The sequence below is a fragment of the Salvia hispanica genome, chromosome 1, assembly GCF_029641045.1.
Source record: "Salvia hispanica isolate PSC_SH4W2 chromosome 1, Shi_PSC_v1, whole genome shotgun sequence".
NCBI classification, from domain to species: Eukaryota; Viridiplantae; Streptophyta; class Magnoliopsida; order Lamiales; family Lamiaceae; genus Salvia; species Salvia hispanica.
In genome coordinates, this window is record NC_142692.1 from 38,724,814 (window position 1) to 38,745,751 (window position 20,938).

Genomic DNA, 20,938 nt, shown 5'->3' on the forward strand with positions numbered 1-20,938 from the left:
GTAGTGGCTATCATTAAAAGAAACACAGCAATGTCGAAAGAGTTGACTGTCGAAAAACAGCAATAACGTGATATTAAAATTGTTATTAATAACACTGCCTTTAAAAGACTATACATTGTAACACCAAATAAGCTATATGATAATATAATTTTCTTATTAATCCATGTGTATGATTATAATATTTTTTTCAACATTTTTTCCGGGCATCATTTAAATAAGGAAGAAAGATAAATATATCAATTTTCCACATAATTAGAATTAAGAAACGGAGAAATGGGGAAAAAATAACGTGGCATGCTTAGACTAGTTTTGGATATACTTCAAATGCTCAAATTTCGTACGTGCTAATCTAGATATGCTTCAAATAGTAATCAAAAAAATTGATCACCAATTATTGTCCTTAACAATTTATTTGATTAATTAATATATTAATTAAATAGGGTGGCTTATTCTAGTCTACGTGGCAGTCTTAGCACTATGTCCAATTATTGAACCATGTTATTATTATCCATGATTGTGAATATACGATTTGTTTCGGCGAAATCGTAGCAATTAATTAATCGATTTTAGTATAAGGGCCAAATTAATCACATTGCTAGGATGTATATATATTGCTCTAATTGTAGTGCAGTAAACAAGAATTAAATTGTATCAATTATTAGTAATGTTTTATTGTAAGGTGAATGCTCGGTAATACTACTATAAGTAACCTCCTAAATAGTTGATTTCTAATTCATACTCAATAATTTCAATTATAGTCCTAATTTTCGTAATAAAACAATCATCGATAATGAAAGGGAAGAAATGTGTATATAACTGCATTTGAATTTCTAAATCAAGAAGAAAAGTTAATTTATAATTGCAATTAAAGTTGAATATATGAAGTAATTAGGAGATTGTAATGCGACGTACAACTGACTTAGTGCAATTCTACTGTAATTGAAGTAGTAATTATTTAGTTCCCACTAAATAAACCAAAAATATTTTGCTACGTTATTACAAGACAAGTGCTTCTTGGAAAGTGAAAACTTTGATTGTCTAAATTATTGGACTTAATTTGTTTGCAAATTATACCAATAGAGTAGTAGGAGTGGTTTTGTTAGGCATGAAGGTCTGATTATTCGATTTTCCGAATAATAAGTTGAATTAATTGAACCAATTATTGAGCAACTATCTCTCTCCATTCATCAAAACATATACTCCTTTTGTTGTCCAACATTTTTACACATTCCATATATTTATTTTCTAACCAACTTATAGTAATCAAAGAAGATTCCTGCCAAGCAAATTAGAAAAAAAAGAAAGAACTTAGACGTGAAGCAAAACATTTTCAACCTATATAGAAAAGCACAAAAATAAGCCTAAATGATGCAAATATCTTTCCCAATTTCTAAATATTCACCTAAATTTCAATAGGGGGGTAAAAGTGGGGAATATGATACTGGAGCTGTTTCTCTATGAATGACACATGTCAACAATCATATTAATTCGATATCACATACTCGTATGATTAATTTTTAAAGTTCTATGAAAAAACAGTGATGGAGTGACGCGATTTAAAGTCATTTTCTTTTGATTTTTTAGTGTGACAACATACGAAATTGTCACATAATAATGTGAAGTGTCTTAAAGTGTAAAGTGTAATTGTCAATTAGACTTTTTAACATCATATATCAGTAATGAATTAAAACAATTAGTATAGTATTAAATTAATATCATGATCAGTTATATATTGCTCAATGTACAAATGATATTAAACCTGCTTTACTACAGAAGGGAAATACTCCTACTTTTGTGTACAAAGTCCGACTGCAGGATTCTCTACTCTTATCTCTCTCTGCATTGCCTGCAATTATCGGTGGGGCCCGCATTCCAGTGCGCGCGTGCATCTATGGAGATCAGTAGCTAGATCCAACGGTCAGGAGGCGGCGCTGGGTTGCAAATTACGAGGGCGTTGCGTCTTAAACTGGCCGCAACCGCAGCGGATACTTCTCTCTATTCGCTACATTGTTGACCACACGGACCACGTGTCGAGCATGCATTGGATACATCCATCATGTACTATTTGTAGAAATAACTGGTTTGCGTTTTGTGATATGAATATCTAATTATTTTGCGCTGAATTTGGAATTTTTTGTTTTTGATTGTCTTTTCATGGATCATTTAAAATTCAGAAATATAAAAATCAGTTTATTTATCATTGTTTTTCTCATAATAACTTTCATTACACTCATCTTTACAACAAGCTAGATCATGCATAGTTTGAGTTGTAAACATGCATTAACTAAAATTGGAGCATATGCCCAATGGTGCCTCAGCTAAAAGCGGGTTCGTGCCATTATCACGGCAAACCGTGAAGTTCACTGTTGGGCTCATGTAGGCGAGCGCCGCTCACCGGCAAGAGCAAACGCACTCAAACACGTGGCCACCTATGAGTGAGCATCGTTTTTATCTGTTTTATTAATTTTTTTAAAAAAATCATAAAAATCACGAAGAAATCAGGAAAAAAAATATTTAAAAAATTCCTACATCCCAAAATATTACCGTTTGTTACAATTTTTTTAATTTTTTTTCTTTCCATTCTTTTATCCACAATTCATCCAATCATTTATAAATACTCATCACCCAATGTGAATATGTACACTAACTTTTAACTATGATTTTAAATTATATACTTCCTCTGTCCCAGATAGTTTGTCTTTCTTCATTTTTTTCACTCGTTTTGCAAAAATAATACTAGTAATAAATAGTTAAAGTGGAAAAAAAAGTAAAGCAAAAGAGAGAATAATGTAGAGAGAGTAGTCTTACCTACATTATTCTTTCTCTTATTTTACTTTCTCTCGACTTTACCTATTTATTATTATTTTTGCAAAAAACCAGTGCGAAAAAAGAAGTGGGACAAACTATCTGGGACGAGGGAGTAATTTTTAATGTGAGTTTAAATTTTTTAGGAATTAAATTATGTACTCTTTAATTTTTAGAATTTTAATTTTTGATATTTAGGAATTTGTAATGTTATTTCGGGTTTTTTTACTGAAATGTTTTTGGTAATTGTGGTTTTTAAATTGAATAATAGAATAGTGAAAAGCATCATCGTGGGGGAGAACATGATTGTTGGTGCTGTGTTTTTGCCAATAGCATTGAATAAAATATGAATAAAAGTGTGGCTAAGCCCATGAAAATGAAGAGCATACTTCATGCCTATGCAGAGAACACGGTTGTGCATGCTCTAATACACGTCTATGATATTATAATCAATTATGCTAGTTAAGGATAAAATTTGCCTCACTAATTTATGTTTAATATACTACTCTGTTTTTTAACAAATCTAGCAAAATCTCGCTATCTTCGTATTTAAATCACTACTTCAATTTGTAGTTTTTGGCATAATTATCAAATCACGCCAAACAATTGCCTAATCTTTTAACTTTTGGCATTTAAGATTTGTCTATATTTTCTTATGGCCCCAAAATTAATTTAAATTCTCGTGGTTTGAGCCATTAATTTGGGGGATCGAAGTAGTTGGATTTTGTGGGATCCGAGGAGAGGAGTAGTTGATATGTGACCACTTCGAATACTTTCGAAATTAGTTCAAACTTCTCCAAAAAGTGATTTACTAGTACTTGCTAAAATGGATATTTTTGCTGCATTATTACAAATAGGGTTCGATTATATAGTTTAATCACAAACATTCAAATGAAAATAAAACATACTTGGTGTTACAAACGTTAGAAAGACAACAATAAAAGCTCATCATCATTTGATGTTATATGTTGTCTTCCTTTAATATAAGTAGTAATTAAGTAATAACTAATAATTATATATATAAGCAAATCTAAGGGTACCAAGAACATATATGGGCATAGGTTTATAAATATTATCATTAGTATGGTTAAAAAAAATCACTCAATGATGTATATAGTTCTAAAACAATACAAAGTCTCATGATTATGAGCTAATGCTTTTGTTGTCCTACACCGATTATAATATTCCAAATTATTGGAAAAGCATAATCAAATAATTAAAATTAGTGGTGAGATTAATCATTAATTGGGTTTTCTGTGAGTAAAAGATCACTAACAATTATAAGCAATCAAATATAGCATGTTTTGACCCCATTGACCTTGGCATGAAAATTGTAGGTATCATCTTTTGCTCACCTTTTAGTAATGTTAAAATAATAAAAAAAAATTATTACGATTATGATTGTATATATATACCCACACACTAAACCCTTTATGATTATGGAGTTTAATTAATCCATATATTATTCTAGGATAGATGAAGCAATATCTATATGAGTTTCCACTACTACCTACTAATAACAATATTCTCAAATTGATCATTTATATCCACAAGCATAACAATAGTATTCTCAAATGATTTAGGCTATGATATTTTCATAATAATGGGAATTCATAGAATTGGAAGGGAAAAAAAGGAAGAAAAAAATGGGACCCAATTATACAAGCATGTTAATAATTGAAGGTGAAAGAAGGAGAAATAGGCGTGGTGATAGAGGGGAACATAAAACAGAGTTCAATGTAAGGTTATAAGGAGACATATTCTTTTATGCAAGAGACTCCATGTTGTCTATTTCTATTTTGTGGGCCTGTTTATTTAGGCTTTTTTCATGATTATATAGAAACACGTATAAAGAGATTTCTCTTTTAAGAAATATCACACTCTCCAACTATGGGATATTAATTAATGATTTGTGATATATTGATGATGGACTTGATGATATGCTCTTGAAATTTGACTGACATACTACTAAATAAAATGCTAGATCAATTAATGAGGTTTGTTGGATAGTTGATCTATAGAGTTAGCAAGAAGTGGTCGTTTTATGAAGAACAATATGTATCAACATTTTTACACTTACATTGATTAATGTTGATTGGTCTTTACATCTTTTGATTCTTTTTAGTCCTTTTTGTATCGTTATAGGCCTATTTACGTCAGATCAATGAGCCAGTTTAGCTCTTCATATATGATAATTCTCGATCTTAGGTACATGTAGTAAATTGGGTAAATCCCCATTGCTTTTGAATTTCCTAATAGCTATCCATTGACGTAAAATATGTGACATATTTAAAATATCGATAATTGTGAACTACATATCTTCTTTTGTGGTTGTTTAGAACCTCTCATGCCGCTTGGGACTGCTGTAAAACCACCTCTCTCTATCTTTTGGTTAATTGACGCATAATTGCCTCTTTACTTTCGTTTTTTTTTATTTGCCATATGGTTCACTTGTGATTTTACGTAAAACAATTGATTTTGTCTACACATTGTTTTCATTGCCTTTTATTTTTTTATTGTTTATTCTACGAACTGCTTCTATTTGTTGAACTAATCAATTAATTGCTGTTTTGGCTTCGAACATGTTTCTACATAATGAACACTACCTTTTTCATATAGGTGCAGAATAAGTGTATGAATGTATTTTAAAGTTCAAATTTAGATGTATACCTCCACATAGAAAAAAGTGGACAACATCAAAACTCATAAAAATTTGTTGGTTTTTGATACAATAAGAACCCCCGAATCGTTAATGTAGGATGTATAGCTCAAACAAATCCACTTTATTTTCGGTTAAATAAACATGTATTAGAATGAACTTTTCTTGTTGCTATCAATCATGTTTCATACATTCTTTACACCCAATGAAGTTACTTTATGTGGTAGGTTTTTTAACCACTCAATGATACACATATTCATTTTAGTTAGGTTTCTAAACCACTTTATTTTACGTATACATTTAGGTAGCCACTTCAACAAAAACAGAGAAGATAATAAACATAAAAATGACAATATCACCCCTGGCTAACATTTTGGAAAATAAATACTGGCATATGCACTCGACTCGAGGGTATTCTAGTATTTTATGTTGCAGTAATTGAACAAAGTAACTAAAAGTGGTATTTTATAATAAAGGGAAGTGATCAATTGTTAACTAATTAGTTATTTCAAACTGAGATTAAATTTTAGCCATTAGATTAGAAGATTTAGTGGTTGAAATAATGTCACATGAATTATATTTTTAATTAAGAAAATTAATAAATAACATTAAAGGGTATTAATGTCAATTCCCTCTCATTAAAATCATCTTAAAACTTTAAATTTACGTAATTCTCTCGATTTAAATTATTTTTTCGCAAAAAATATATCAAATTAAAGATAATTTTATAAGGATTCCAACGAGATCTCAATTGCATATGTTCCGACGATGTTCGGATAATGAAATTTGATATTTTTTATTTTAGTTTTCGTAAATGTTGATAACCAAATTTTTATCAACAAATACATGTAAAAATCTCAATAAAACCATGTAAAAATCTCAATAAATATGTGTTGATATTTTCTTGTACTAGTGTTGATATTCTTATGTCATATTGTCGATATTTGTAATACATTATGTTGATATAAAAAAACATTCACAAAAATTATCATATGATAACATAATGACGATATTACCATTTTATTGATATTTTGTCTAATGTTTATTGAGATTCGTAAGATTTAATCTCATCCACTCATTTTAAAATTTAAGGGTGGAGATTTGATCTTGATTTTGGATTAGGGTGCTATAAGCATTAGAATATTACCCATGTGTTCAAATATTATATTTTTCTTTTGAAAAATGTAAATAAAAAATTTAATATGATTATTGAAAGTAATAAATAAATTTAATTTGAGATCACATATACTGTAAATAGTCCATAAATGGCCCAATATTATGTAATTATGCATGGGCTTGGTTATATGTGACCCGGCCCAAAATTGAAATCATAATCCAATTAACAGAGGATTGAAATTAGGGTCTTCGCCAAAACCCTAAACCCCAACCAGCATCAATTGAACGCAATCGCCTCAAGCCAGCTCGTGATTGTCGCTGATAATCAGCTCAATGGCAGGACTGGAGGAGTGCGAGGCGAATTTGGTGGTTTATCTTCACCCCTCCAAGGCAAATTGCGCCAGTGACGCCATTCTCAGTGAGCTTAGCTCCCTGCTCTTCACGTAAGTTTCAAAATTTCGTTTGTTCTGTTAGATTGATGACTTGCTCTGGAAATTGCAATTGCCCTGTTTGGGTCATTTTGTTTGTGTGAAAGTTTAATTTTTTACCTTTTGGGTAGGTATAATGAGACGTTTGGTGGAGTTGTATTGGCATATGATCCGAGTATACGTTCTAATTTGGCAAAGATTGTGCCTGGAACTTTTCCATGTTTTGGTGTGCAATTGAAGGCAAAGCTATTGCTTTTCAATCCGAAACCCGATATGGTTTTAGGTAATTTACTGACTCGTTGTGTACCGAAGAAGTTTAAGTGATGATTTAAGTTATTTGAGACTCTTTCTTGCTCTGTTTCAGAGGGGGAGGTTGTTAAGCTTACTCCCAATTCGATACATGCTGTGGTTCTTGGTTTCTCGTCTGCTGTAATAGCAGATGACGACATTCGTGATGAGTTCAAGCATAAAGTTGTAAGTGCTATGGTCTTGCACATTAGTACTACTGTGTTTGAAGATACTTACTCAGGCTTGATATACAATCATAATGCAGAAAGGCGGAGAGGAAGTTTACGTTAGTCGAACACACAGGAAACATAAGATAAAAGTTGGAGCAATTCTACGTTTTACTGTGAAGAGGTGATTTGCAGGCCCTTATATCTCAAATTTGGATTCTGCTACCTTCCCCAACGTTTGAACGCTTAGAATAACTGTACATATAGAACTTATTAGATCGTGTGTGTACTGATATAGATTTGTCATCAAGAGATTGTTGCTTACTTCATTCTTTTAGTATATTTGATATACATTATGTTTCTCATAGATTATTGTAGAGTTGTTTGAGGGGTTCTTTCGACTTTGTTAAATCCATTTGTCTGCATTTTTGTGCAGCTTTGATGAAGAGATACTTCACATATCAGGATCTCTGCTTGCTCCCCATACAGGAGGTGCTCGATGGTTGGATAAAAACACGGATGAATGGTCTCGAGCTGACAGGTTCATTCAAACATCTCAGTGACAGAAAGATTATCTATAGTACGTTGAGTATTTGTTTACATTCATGAAATGATGCTTGCAGCACTGCTACAAAGAGGAACACAGATAAATTATTGATCAACGGGGATACATCTATGAAAAATGAAGAGCAGATTGAGAAGCCAAAGAAAAGGAAAAGACAACATAGTTAAAATTTAATTAAAAACTGTCATGCATGATTCAGAGACTAATATAGGTAAGTAAATTTTCTTTTGAAAACTTGTGAAGTCCAATGTCCTGTGTAGCTCCATGAGTTGTGATCAATGTATTTCAATCTTCTCCATTCTTCTCTGAATTCTGCTTGATCTTGCCAATGTTGAATTTAACTCATTAACATCACCTTCGCCACCATTGTATTCTTCCATTACATCATCATCCATCAATCAACACCATTCAAAAAATGAAGCTCAAAATTTTATGACATGAATGGTAGTACAATCAAGAAATATGCTGCAAAATTTCTCTAATGCAATCTCTCATAGTCTTAATTGTCAAATGGCCAAATTGGAAATTTAGCATGATATGTATGCATATTCCACACAATCTTTCATGATTAGGTGTTGTACTATAGTACAAATTTGAATTATTTTGCTAAGAGAGGATTAGATGCAGAAAATCTTGTTATTTATTCAATTACAGCAATGAGCTATGATTTGGTTATGATTGGAATGTCATGTTTATTTGAGCATAAACTTGTATGTGAGAAGTTGTGATAGCTTAACCACAAATCTGAGTAGGATCTTGATTCTTGATCAGCTTATGTGTGAATGCCTCATCATTTTAAAACTCCATATTCCTTTTAGATCCCTCCTATAATAGTCAAATAAAAATGTATAGTACATAAATTGTACATGCATAATTGGACAATTTAGGTATTTTACATAAAAAATGGGCTCATGAATATTAATTAATTTCAAAATAAATCAATATATTACATATAATCCTTCTACATAATGTAGGAAAAGATGAAATTTTAAAATTAACTCTTTTGTTGAATATTGCTCCAAATCAAGCTCAAAATCATATGGTGTATTTTCATAATTCTTTCATACTATCATCTATGAAATAATGTACTTACATTTATTCTTTCATAATAAAATTGATATACATATAAATTAAATCCAATTCAATTTAAATTTTAGTGGTACATACATTTATCTTTATTTTGATGATCCCCAATAAATATCTTTTATGAAACGAGTGTTCAAATTGAGAGAAAGGGAGAGTTAGGTGAATGGTTTGAGTACATCTTCCTCCCATGTGAAGGATGGAATATAATACATTTGACAACTGTGCTCATATCTTTCTTATTTTATAACATGCATATATATTTATTATTTGAATACTATAAATTGGTGTGCATTAGTTTGGGTGGAATATTTGTTTGGTTTACCATAACAAATTATAGCTTTCACCTACTTGTAATAATATGATCTCTCAAATGGGATTTTCAAAGGATCTTCCTCGATTTGATCGACTCGAGTCATCTATCATAGTAACACATTATGTAGTTCATCTTTGGCAACTATGTGCTATACTCTCATTGAATGTCTATCATACAATAATACTATATTAATTAGGTTGCTAATTTTACTAATTTTTTTCCTAATTATTGTGTAGAAAATAAAATATTAGAAAGCACTATTGATCTTGCAGTGAAGCAAGGGTCAAATAAAAAGCTTGAAAATGCTCCAACCATTTCAATTATATAGTCACAAATTCTCTTCACACAAAGCTTATGAATAATGTTATTGAAAATCAAGTTGTTTGAGCAATATTCTCAATATAAATCCCTTCCAACTAGTCTATAATGGATCCAAGAAATAGTCAACAAATGTTTATTGAACATTCATTGATGGTATTTATGCCAACTAAGTCCAAAGCAAATATAGAAAATTGTGGTATCTGTATGATTGAGGCAGTATAGAGTACTATAAAAACCAAATATTTGGTTGATAAAATCATTACTACAATACTACACTATGTTACTAAGTTTAAATTAGGGCAAATAGCTTAGAAACTACAAATTTGATTAAATTCTGGTGTCTCACAGATTCGAAAATTTGCTTGATAACTATAGAGTTGCATTTGTTCCCAATTATTCCATGCTGAAATCTTTTTGTTGCCTAGTGTAATATATTGTTCATCTTTTGCAATTAAATGATGTTTTCTTTATGAATAAACATTGTTTAATTCATATGCGGTGATGTCTGCATGTGATCTTTTGGTTGTTATATGAGACACAAATTCACCAACATAAATAAAATTAAGGTAATTGAGATCTAGTAAATACAAACTTTATGTATTTTTTGGTTCTTTTTTGAAGTTATGGAACAAGTCATAATTTGACTAAACTTCATGATTGTTCTACTTATATCTTTACACTAAAAAAAAGAGTTTATGTAATAAAGTAGCTTCTTGAGATCGAGCATTATATTAATGATCCAAACGAAGTGTTAAACACATTAACACATAGGTTCATAGGCATTGGCAAAGTCATTATCGTCCGAGGCTAAGGGTCTCATATTCGAGTTATTTGCTCATTCACAAAAAACAAAATGATAGTAATAAATATCTCAATTAGTTGACACATAGTTAGAGCAAACATTGATCAGTAGAAAACTAAGAAACATATAAAAACAGAAGTGTTAGGAATTGAGATTAGGAATCTTCATTTGGTAAATAATGAATCGGAAAAGCTGGAACAAGTTGGAAGCTTTCAGTTTGATCAATCGTGCGTTTCACTTTTTCATAAATTTCATAATAATTTAAGACACATCTTACGTCGGTTACATACCTTATTACATAACAAATTTTGATTTAAATACTTTTGTTTTGGGTTTTTATAATGTTTGTATTTATAGTACGTACCTCCTTCTGTACTGTCTTCTACTACTTTTTTTTTGCATGATATAACTACCATTTATTTTCAACAAATTCTATGGACAAATGAGCTGTCTAACTTTGGTTTTAATTTATAGTAGTAATTTTTTAATGCTTTTCTGTTACTCCTTTTATTTGTTTCACATTTTGGAATTTCTTTTTATAGTAGATTAATATAATTGGAGGAGAGTCAATTTCGTATTTAAAAATTTAAATTTAATTAGTTAAGTTATGAAGAAATAAATTTGAAGAACCGATCTTGGATTCTTAACCAAGAAAAGTCGCTACTTAATCAAGTGTGATTTAGAATGGATAATATATTAATTTCGTAAAGTTATGTCTGTCACTTTATCCAATAATCAATAATTAATTTCAATATTCCCCTAAGAATCTTAATTAGGCTAATCATCCCGTGGTTAAGAGACACGTCTTCTCCCCACAAACAAAAATTGAAATGTAAACACTACCAAACAAAACTTATTTGCTGGCTTTATTTCTTTAATCATCATAATTTTCTTTCTAAACTGTAGATATATTATAGCATTAATTATGCATATTCGTGCAGTAAAAATTTAGTATAATTCACAATATAATTACTTACTAATTGAGTCAGATAAATCATCAATATTTAATCATCATTGCAAAAAAAAAAAACCATTAAGAATATTTTTTAATGCAATTATGAAGGCTAATTTGTGTTTCTAAATATGTCATCGACGTTTTTAAAAACATCCTTATTGTTGATGTCCCAACTAAAATCAGAGAATACTAATTTAGGGACACTTTCTTTTGCATCCTACTTTGTTAATTTTAAAAGTTTTCCAGCCTGAGTAATTGCGTTTTATTTTTTATGTCCTTAAAAGAAGAGTTTTGTAGTGTCTATATGATATGGTTCAAACATAAACTCAAAAAATAGAAAAACAATTTCTTTTTTCAAATTAATCTGTCCCTAGTTAATTGTGTATACTCCTACGAGTTCCAAAATCTGAATAAATTAAAAACAAAAAAAAATCAAACACAACTCAGAGTATAGATTACTCGATCCCATTTAATACGATAATAACAATTGTTTCGTAAAAATATTAATTAGAAAAATAGAATCTGTCGTGATTAATTAGTACTACAACTTAGTTTATGAAGTTAAAACCATATCATTTGCTACTAGTACTACTGTGAAAAAAGAGATGTAGATATAAATACTAATAACTCATAAGTCTAATATACTTCTCATTGTATCAGTTAGCTAGCCTATGCATAGAACCCAATTTCTAAATGGACTATAGTATGAATTTTAAATTGTCAATAATATATTCACAATTCTCTCTAAGCAGCAATTTAAATGTGTAAAAAGATACTTAGGTGACATATTTTCTTACTACTATAATAGTTTTAGATACATTCTTTTAATTGTAATCTAAGTAATATGCACGCAATTATAGTGCGCATAAATACATAAAAATATTATAATTGAATACATATTCCCCCAATAAGACTTCCTAGATAAAAATTTTAAAAGCAAGTATGAGACTTTATTATATTTATTATAATTAAGTGTGCTGTTCCTTTGTCGTGACGTCCTCTCTTCAAAAAGACATTTTTAATAATTTAATTAAAAGTTGGCTTCAAATTAAAAATGGATATAAAGCAAAGAGGAGGTGCTGTGGGGCCGTGACAGTTCGCAATTCAACTAGGACACTCAGTTTTATTTATTTTTGTACAATCTTATGTTTGTAAAAAATATATATATATACTATATGAGCATGCACCATAAAATTTTTTGACATTTAGTCAGCATCAACAGTACTTTTTTTTTTTCTTTTCAATATTATTTATATAATAATACATAAAAAATTATTACGTATTAAAATTATAAAATTCATAAACTACATAAAAGTTATAGCATGCATGTTTTACTCTTGTTTCCATTTACTTCAAAGAAATCAATTAAAGAATGAATTAAACTTTAATTTTTTTTATGTAACTTTCATTTAACTACTCCGGTAAGAACAAAATTCAAACTCTCACATAACTAATTAACATGGTGTTAATTAATTAATGTCGAGATTATTAGTCAAATAATAGCTTCCAACAAAATAATGTCTTCATATATTTGAACTTGATTTGTGTATCTAAGTAAACAACAAAAAATTAACCAAACGCAATATAAGTGGACACAAGAATAATGTGATATATTCCTAATTAATTCGATCCATTATTTATCCTTCTTTTTTCAAATCGATAAGCACTTGATTGTGTTGGGGAAAAAACAGATTCTACATTTGTTTGTATCCAAATATTTGCCTTAAACATTGAACATTGGTCATAAATGATTTGATCCTTAAATCTTGACATGTGGGACATTTAAATGAATTCATATTTATAAAATTTAAGGGGGATGTATTTTCCCACTATTTCTTAATCTTTGCTACAAAATCTATTTTCACAAAAAATAACACATTTTATTACTCCCATGGAAAAAATTGTCGAGTGCTCTTACATCATGATCACACAAAAGGTGCCACCTGTCAGGACATAACGAGCGTTGTATATCAAGAAATTAACCATAAAATCAGTTTTGATTAAGTTACAAATCAAGGATTAAGAAAGAGTCAATTTTTGGCTGCTAGTTATAATAAAAGTTGGACTGGGCAGTCTTGCACATGGTTTGATGGCAAGATATGGAGGACAAAATATTGTTATAAATTTATAACAATTTAAAAGTTGGATATATGAGTATATAATTTAACTACCCAATCATCTTTAATTGGTTAATTAACTGACGAAAGCATCTTTTTTCAAAGGAGTCTTAAGTCCAACACTTTAGCCTTATATCAATCAGATAATTAAAACCTCTCCATTTCATCCAATTGAATTTGATGGTATATTTTCTATCCACCAATGAAAACACTCATTTTATCCGAATAAGTGTCTTTGTTTATGTTTTATCAGTATGTATATTTATTACTCCATATAGAAAATACATTCAAAAGTAGCTAGTCGTAGAATACAAAGATGAAGACCAAATAGTCAGAGATTGAAGAGAAATGGCTATAAAAAGAATGGTTTGAGAAGAGAAGAAGAAAACGCAAAATTAACTTACAATGATGTCTGTCTTCTTTATTACTAACAATAATAACAATTTTCTACTATAAGTAGTAAGTACAAATCATCATGCCCTGGTCAATTATGAGCAGCACCTTATATCGTGGATCACATAACCATTTGTTCATTTCCCTTATATAATTATTAATTATGTAGCTGTTATTTATACCCTATCATAGTAATAATAATAATAATAATATATATTAAGTACTACATCATATACATATAAAATTAATTGCTTACCTTGCTAGAGCCACGTTTAGAAATTAAAACGCAAAATACTATTTTTAGTAACTATTCATCCATTTGATACTTTATGGAGTACTTACGTATATAACGTTGACTCCAGGAAAAGGATTACAATTGACATTGATTATTAGCTAGGAACTCGGAAACTAGGGAAAATCCATAAGTCTATTTATACATATGCCTTATTTATTTATTTTAACCAGTATTCAGTTGAGTTTTAATGATATATATTTTGGTTACATACTCCAAATGACATCAACGAACACTTAGTAGAATAAATATGCATCACTTTAATATTTAATTTATACTGATTTATTTAGAATTCATTTTCTTATACGTGAAATCCTTTAAAAAATCAAAGCAAATTCCAGCCCTTAAATCCTTAGATTGGATGGTTGTGATAATAATATCCGAGCTACATTATTACATTAAAAGCGTTACATTATTAGACTACACAATCTACATTATTAGATGACACGTGACATTAATCTAACGGTTACATCACAAGATTGAGATTTGCTTTGATTTTTTTACAGAGATTCTTATTGACATGATCACATCCCTATATATATACCACTAAAAAGCCGTGTTTACCGAGCATCAAATTATTCAAAAACTGTTTGCAAATTACACAAAGTTTCAAAGAGTTCGTCTATTCTTTTATTTGCTCGGAAAGTGCTTAATGTTGTGTTTTATTGCTCGGAAAATGGTGAGTATTCTTTGTGATGATGCCTCGTAATTGTTTTATGCATTTAATTTACTTGATATCTCCAGTATATATGTAGTAATTTGTGTGGAACCCTTAGCACTGCATATGGGCAGCAAATATGTACTCCATAAACCTTTTAACTTATTGGTATAGTATATTTTTTAATTTGTAAGAGGTTTTTATTGTGATGATAATATATTTAGATGTATACGTATTGTTTAGTTTTAAAATGAAGAAATGAAAACCCCCGTAAGGACAAGACAATTAAAGAAATAAACAAATCCCATAATCGTAATTACGACGAAAAGAAAGGGCACATTCCGACTCCCAAGTGTATAAATATCCCAACTCCCCCGACCATCAAAAAGCCTCCCTTTGAAACACAAAAAACATGTGTGGTTGTAGCAAAATCCGTGACATTGTAAGCATGAGGCAGATGCTACGGCGGTGGCGCAAGAAGGCCGTGCCGTCCGGGCACGTGGCAGTCACGGTGGGCCCCAGCCGCAAGAGGTTCGTTGTCCGGACGGCGTACCTGAACCACCCGGTTTTCAAGAAGCTACTGGTTGAGGCCGAGGAGGAATACGGGTTCGCAAACTCGGGTCCGCTCGCCATCCCGTGCGAAGAGTCCCTCTTTGAGGAGATTCTCCGCTACATGGCCCGGACCAGCTCGGCCCGGCTCATGAGCTTCGAGGATTTCCACGTCGGACTGCAGTCCAACCTTAAAATCCTGGCCGAATCACGCCCTCTCTTGGGCGACAAGGCTATCTGGTAAACTTGGAAGCTCCGACTAAATCATATCATATCTCGTATTTGGTGGAATGGAATTCATCCAGGCTACCATAGATTGTTTCTTTTTTCTTACGTCGACAATGTGAAATGGAGACGGCAGAGAGTCGTCCCGGCTCGGGATCTCCCCAACATGTATATATATACACAACAATGCTGGACAACGGACTTAATTAAGCCCAACCCAATTCTTTTTTTATATACTATACTCTTTGAATTTCTTCTAATTTTCTCTTATTTCATTAAAATCAGAGCTGTTATCACTTCTATTTTTTTATACCATACAAATTATATATGATCGTAGTTTATAATTGAATCAAAGCAAATATACCATGTTTCATTGTTCCATAATTTGTTTGAATAATATATTAGTATTATTTGAGGGTGATTATTGATTGGTAGAACGTGGCAACAAACCCATGTGACAACAAGCTCAGCTCACACAAAAGCTTGGAATACTACATATAGCAAAAATAGAATGACTTTAGATACGTAAAATTAATTGATAAAGTATGATTGTGCTTCAACAAACTGTCAATTTTTATAACCTGAAACCATAACAGACCTAGTTGGGCTAGCCTTTACATGTTGAGGCCCACTCACGTTAAGGCTAGTAGTAATTTATCAAAACATCTCGAATAAAAAATATACTCAAAAGTTTATAAATTGGTAAAAAAAAAATTAATTCAATAAAAAGAGTTCATTCATGATATAATTTCCAGTGAAATGAGCTCCAACTTGAAAAGCTCGTTCATTGACAGCTTCATAATTGGATTTTCTAAAGAATGATTATGTACTACAAGCATTACTTTTTCTCGTCTACATGCTCCTACCACTTAAAATAAATCAAACAAACATGTAGCCAGCTTTTATAATTTAAGTTCATATTTTTTTATTAATCATACTAATTCATAGGAATAATTTCGATGTTCACACATAAATCAAACTTACATGTAGCCATTGCGACAGTCATATGTTATCTTCTATTCCAAATAGTAGTTCGATTTCTTGTTTCTCACTTCCGTCTTCAAACAAATCTTTTGAATTCTTTTCAACCAAAGGTAACTCCACCACCAATGAATCCAAATGCAAAGTCCCCTATGTCAAGTAGTTCCTCACTTTCCGTACAATTGTCGGGATTTCATGACGCTCTTTCATCAGTTTCAGATTTTCCACGTAGGGATATCGACAGGGAGTTATTTCAATGAGACCTTGTTCCATTTCAAGAACCTTAATTAAACCCAAAACAAGTAATAATACTATAAGTTAGCAATACTTTGAATATGTCCCCTTTCCTTATAAAGTTTTTACTGCACTCAAGAAAATTAAATTACCACTTCCTCTTGAAGTAAATTTCATTTTTAGTACAAATAAATTACACAACGAATCTAGTACTTGTCATCTAGATTGAGCCGAAACGACCCAAATCCAATTCAACGGTAACATAAAGAGCGCGTGGATTGGGCTTTTCGGTTGAATCAGGCTCTAATTGGGCCAATAAGGCTCATTACTATTAATCCTATATTTTGACTATTTATACATTAATGAACTAATAAGAAACTTATAATGAACTCGGATTTGTAAATTATGTAAGATGGTATCATTGTTTTTAAATCTCTTAATTTCCTATAATGAACTATAGTTAAAGTTGTAATGAACTCCGTGTTATTTTATAAACGTGTGTAAGGTACAACTATTACCATTGATTACATTTAATAAATGCGTTCAAGGTCCACTTGATTAATTAAGAAAGCAATCATGTAGTCTTTGAAAATGGTTTTTCGATCCCCTTTACCAAACAAGGGTACAAAATTAGGACTTAACATAATAAATGAGTTTGAGTTTAATATAATTTTATCCTATTTGAGTTTATATGGATTCAAAATTATTGTCTATGAAACTTTAGGTTAAAGATTAGTCGGATGGAATTAAAAGTCATGGCTAAAATTTATTTTGATTATTTATATGGATACAACCATACAAATTCTGAACTATTATTGGATATTTAATTATTCAGACAGATTTATAAGAATATTTTTGTAATTATAACTGGTTGGATACAACAGGTAGCAATATACGACAATAACTAAATTTTTACTCGTTGCCTAAAAGAATAATTTTGTAAATTAATGGATGAAATCAACAAATATTGTAAGTTGGCTCTATGAATCAATTTCCAAAAGACAAATAGTAGTTTTCATTAGTTAGAATGAAGCTAATTAATTAACCTACTAATGAGTGATCACTTATAAGCTGGAATTAGTTACCCTTACTTGAAACCTAAGCAGACATATAAAGTCAAACAGCATTCATTTTGACAAATCGAAGATAGTGGGACCTCTTAAAGTGCTTATTCAGATCGTGCTTCTTCAGATGCCACTATGATTCATCTTTTGATATCACATTTTTCCTAATTACTTGCAATAGTACAACAGACTTCCAGTAAGACTTCTCATTCTTCTGTTCTTTTTCTCAATTGCTAATCCATTGATTATATAGTTTGCACATTCGTTGATTTCTCCTATCTCTATGTGTGTGCTTTCTTTTTCAGGAAATACGAACTTAAACCATTATACTACTAGCAATTTGTTCCAGCTTAGGAAAGATTTCAAAATGAAATCCAACTGTGGCAATATGTTATTGATTCTGATCATGTTAATATAGCTGACACATTTTGAAACTATCTAACTTTTGCCTAAAAATGTTTAACATCAACTTTCATACCTCAACAGCCTGCAATGGATAAAAGGAGTTGGCCCTGGAACAAAAAATCATCTGATAAACTAGCAGCTGTCTCAACATCAAACTCTTGGACCACTTATTCAAATACAACCTCAACTCAAATACACAAGGTTTGTTCATGCTATTCTCATTATTTATACACCCTTTTGCTTCATTTGAACAATAGCCCTTTGCTGTTGCAGGGAAAGTTGGATAATCACAATAAAAAACCCAAGTATGTTCAAATCTCAATCGAATCGTACACACATCTTACTGGACTTGAGGAAGAAGTCAAGTCCTATGAAGATCAAGTGCACAACTTAGAACATGAAGTAAAACAACTCAATGAAAAGCTACATGAAGCACATTTAGAAATGATTAATAAAGAAAATATGGTTAAACAGCATGCTAAAGTTGCTGAAGAAGCTGTCTCAGGTTTTTATACTTATTTTGATTTATATCAAATTTGTTGTTGAACATAAAAACTGGACTTTTTTTGACTAAAAAACAATCTTTGCAGGCTGGGAAAAGGCTGATGCAGAAGCTGCAGCATTGAAAAATAATGTGGAGTCTGTCACACTGCTAAAGATTACTGCTGAGGATCGGGCATCCCACTTGGATGCTTCTCTCAACGAACGCACGAGGCAGATACAAAATTTGAAGGAAGCCCATGATCTTAAACTACAGGATGTTATTCTTAGCAAAACAAGAACCTTTGACAAGAGGAAACATGAGCTTGAAAAACAAATTGCAAATTTTGAACAACAATTACTGATGTCTTCCGCTGAAATTGCTGCACTATCAAGATCATTGCAGGAGCGCTCCAACACGGTGTTCAAGCTCAGTGAGGACAGATTACAGGCTGAAGCTGAGATAGAACGCTTGAGAAGAAACATCGAGTCGTGTGAAAAAGAAGTGAACTCACTAAAATATGAGCTCCACATTGCTAAGAAAGAAGTGGAAATCCGCAATGAGGAAAAGAACATGAGTGTGAGGTCTGCGGATGTTGCAAACAAGCAACACCTTGATGGAGTTAAGAAAATTGCCAAGCTTGAAGCAGAGTGTCAAAGGCTACGAGGGCTTGTTCGCAAGAAACTACCTGGTCCGGCTGCACTGGCACAAATGAAACTTGAAGTTGAAAATACGGGTATCGATTATGGAGAATCCCGTGGAAGGAGGTCTACAACAAGTTTATGTCTGAAAGAGAACGAGTCACTAATGGAGCGTCTAATAACAATGGATGAAGAAACAACGATGTTGAAAGAAGCGTTGGCAAAGCGTAATGGCGAATTGCAAAGTTGTAGAAGTATGTATGCACAGACAGCTAGCAAGCTTCAAAGTTTAGAATCACAATTACAATCTAATGGTGAATGGAGAAGTCTTGTGAATCACAATCAACCAAGTTTTGCCTCGGTGTCTGAATGCGGACATGATGATACTGTAAGTCATGCTGGTTCATGGAAATCTGAATACACCAAAAACCTTGACCTCATGGATGACTTCTTGGAAATGGAGAAATTAGCATACCAATCTCATGGATCACATGAAGCTGTTTCAAGTACAGATATAGGCAGTATGCCCGAACATACAAGCCGAGTAGGCTCAGTTGAAGTCCACACAAGCACAGACACTCCATTTAAAGATGGACTTGCATCTGAGTATGAAAGCAGTAAGATACGAACAGCTTCTTGCTGATGTTAAGTTGCAGTTAACGTTAGCCCGAAAATGCAACAGCTGAAATGCATGACAGAATCCTACAAATCACTCGAAAAAAGAGCAGAGGAATTACAAACTGAAGTTAAACTTCTTGAAGGGAAAATAGGAAATTTGGACCTTGAGCTGCAAGACGAAAGAAGAGGTCATCAGGATGCACTTAACAGATGCAATGATCTCTTAGAGCAGCTCCAAAGGTAATGATCAAAATAAATATGCGCATATTAGGAAGTTCATCGTATTAGCCCATTGATAAGCAAAGGAAACTAGTTTGTTGTTGACAGTTTGATATACATCACATATGTTCTAGCTGTCTGTTTTTAGCATAGTTGCTCTAAGAAATACTGAAGGATTATTAGTCATTGTCAATGTTGAATATTGGTGGACCTCTAAGAGTTGGACTTATGTATTAATCATTTGGGCTGGCCCCAATCTAATTAATATTTGAGCCCAAGACTCTGGTGCAGGCCCAATGTATGAGTTTGGCCCGCTACTTACCTGCTTGCCTGGATGGCCGCCACGTAGGCAGCTCCACGCGGATCCTGGAGCTTAGCCGTTGGATCTGAAGTGTGTTTGTTAAGTGAGAAGAAGTCTTCTCATTTCCCTCATTCAGTTGAAACGTCTGACTCTCTCTCTCTATCTCTCTTCGAACTTGCTCTGCCTTCTCTCTAGGTTTTCGGCGGCTTTAGTCAGAGTTTTCCTTCAAGCTTGTGTTTCCACCGATGATTCTCA

General features: G+C 31.7%; 1 protein-coding gene and 2 pseudogenes across 1 annotated transcript; all 3 read left to right on the forward strand.

The window, feature by feature from the left end:
- Positions 1 to 6,827: 6,827 nt before the first annotated feature.
- Positions 6,828 to 8,382, forward strand: LOC125220512 (uncharacterized). Its single transcript, XM_089062347.1, has 6 exons — positions 6,828 to 7,023; positions 7,140 to 7,291; positions 7,373 to 7,482; positions 7,562 to 7,647; positions 7,900 to 8,004; positions 8,087 to 8,382. The coding sequence occupies exons 1-6, from the start codon at positions 6,914 to 6,916 to the stop codon at positions 8,193 to 8,195; spliced, it is 672 nt and encodes a 223-aa protein (XP_088918473.1). The 5' UTR covers positions 6,828 to 6,913; the 3' UTR covers positions 8,196 to 8,382.
- Positions 8,383 to 15,366: 6,984 nt separating this feature from the next.
- LOC148933758 (auxin-responsive protein SAUR15 pseudogene) lies at positions 15,367 to 15,971 on the forward strand (annotated as a pseudogene).
- A 2,539-nt stretch (positions 15,972 to 18,510) lies between these two features.
- Positions 18,511 to 20,188, forward strand: LOC148933759 (filament-like plant protein 4 pseudogene; annotated as a pseudogene).
- Positions 20,189 to 20,938: the final 750 nt, after the last annotated feature.

Coding starts and splice junctions, on each gene's coding strand:
- LOC125220512 (XM_089062347.1), top strand. CDS start 6,914: ATGGCAGGACTGGAGGAGTGCGAGGCGAATTTGGTGGTTTATCTTCAC. Junction 7,024..7,139: donor CTTAGCTCCCTGCTCTTCAC/GTAAGTTTCAAA, acceptor CCTTTTGGGTAG/GTATAATGAGACGTTTGGTG. Junction 7,292..7,372: donor GAAACCCGATATGGTTTTAG/GTAATTTACTGA, acceptor GCTCTGTTTCAG/AGGGGGAGGTTGTTAAGCTT.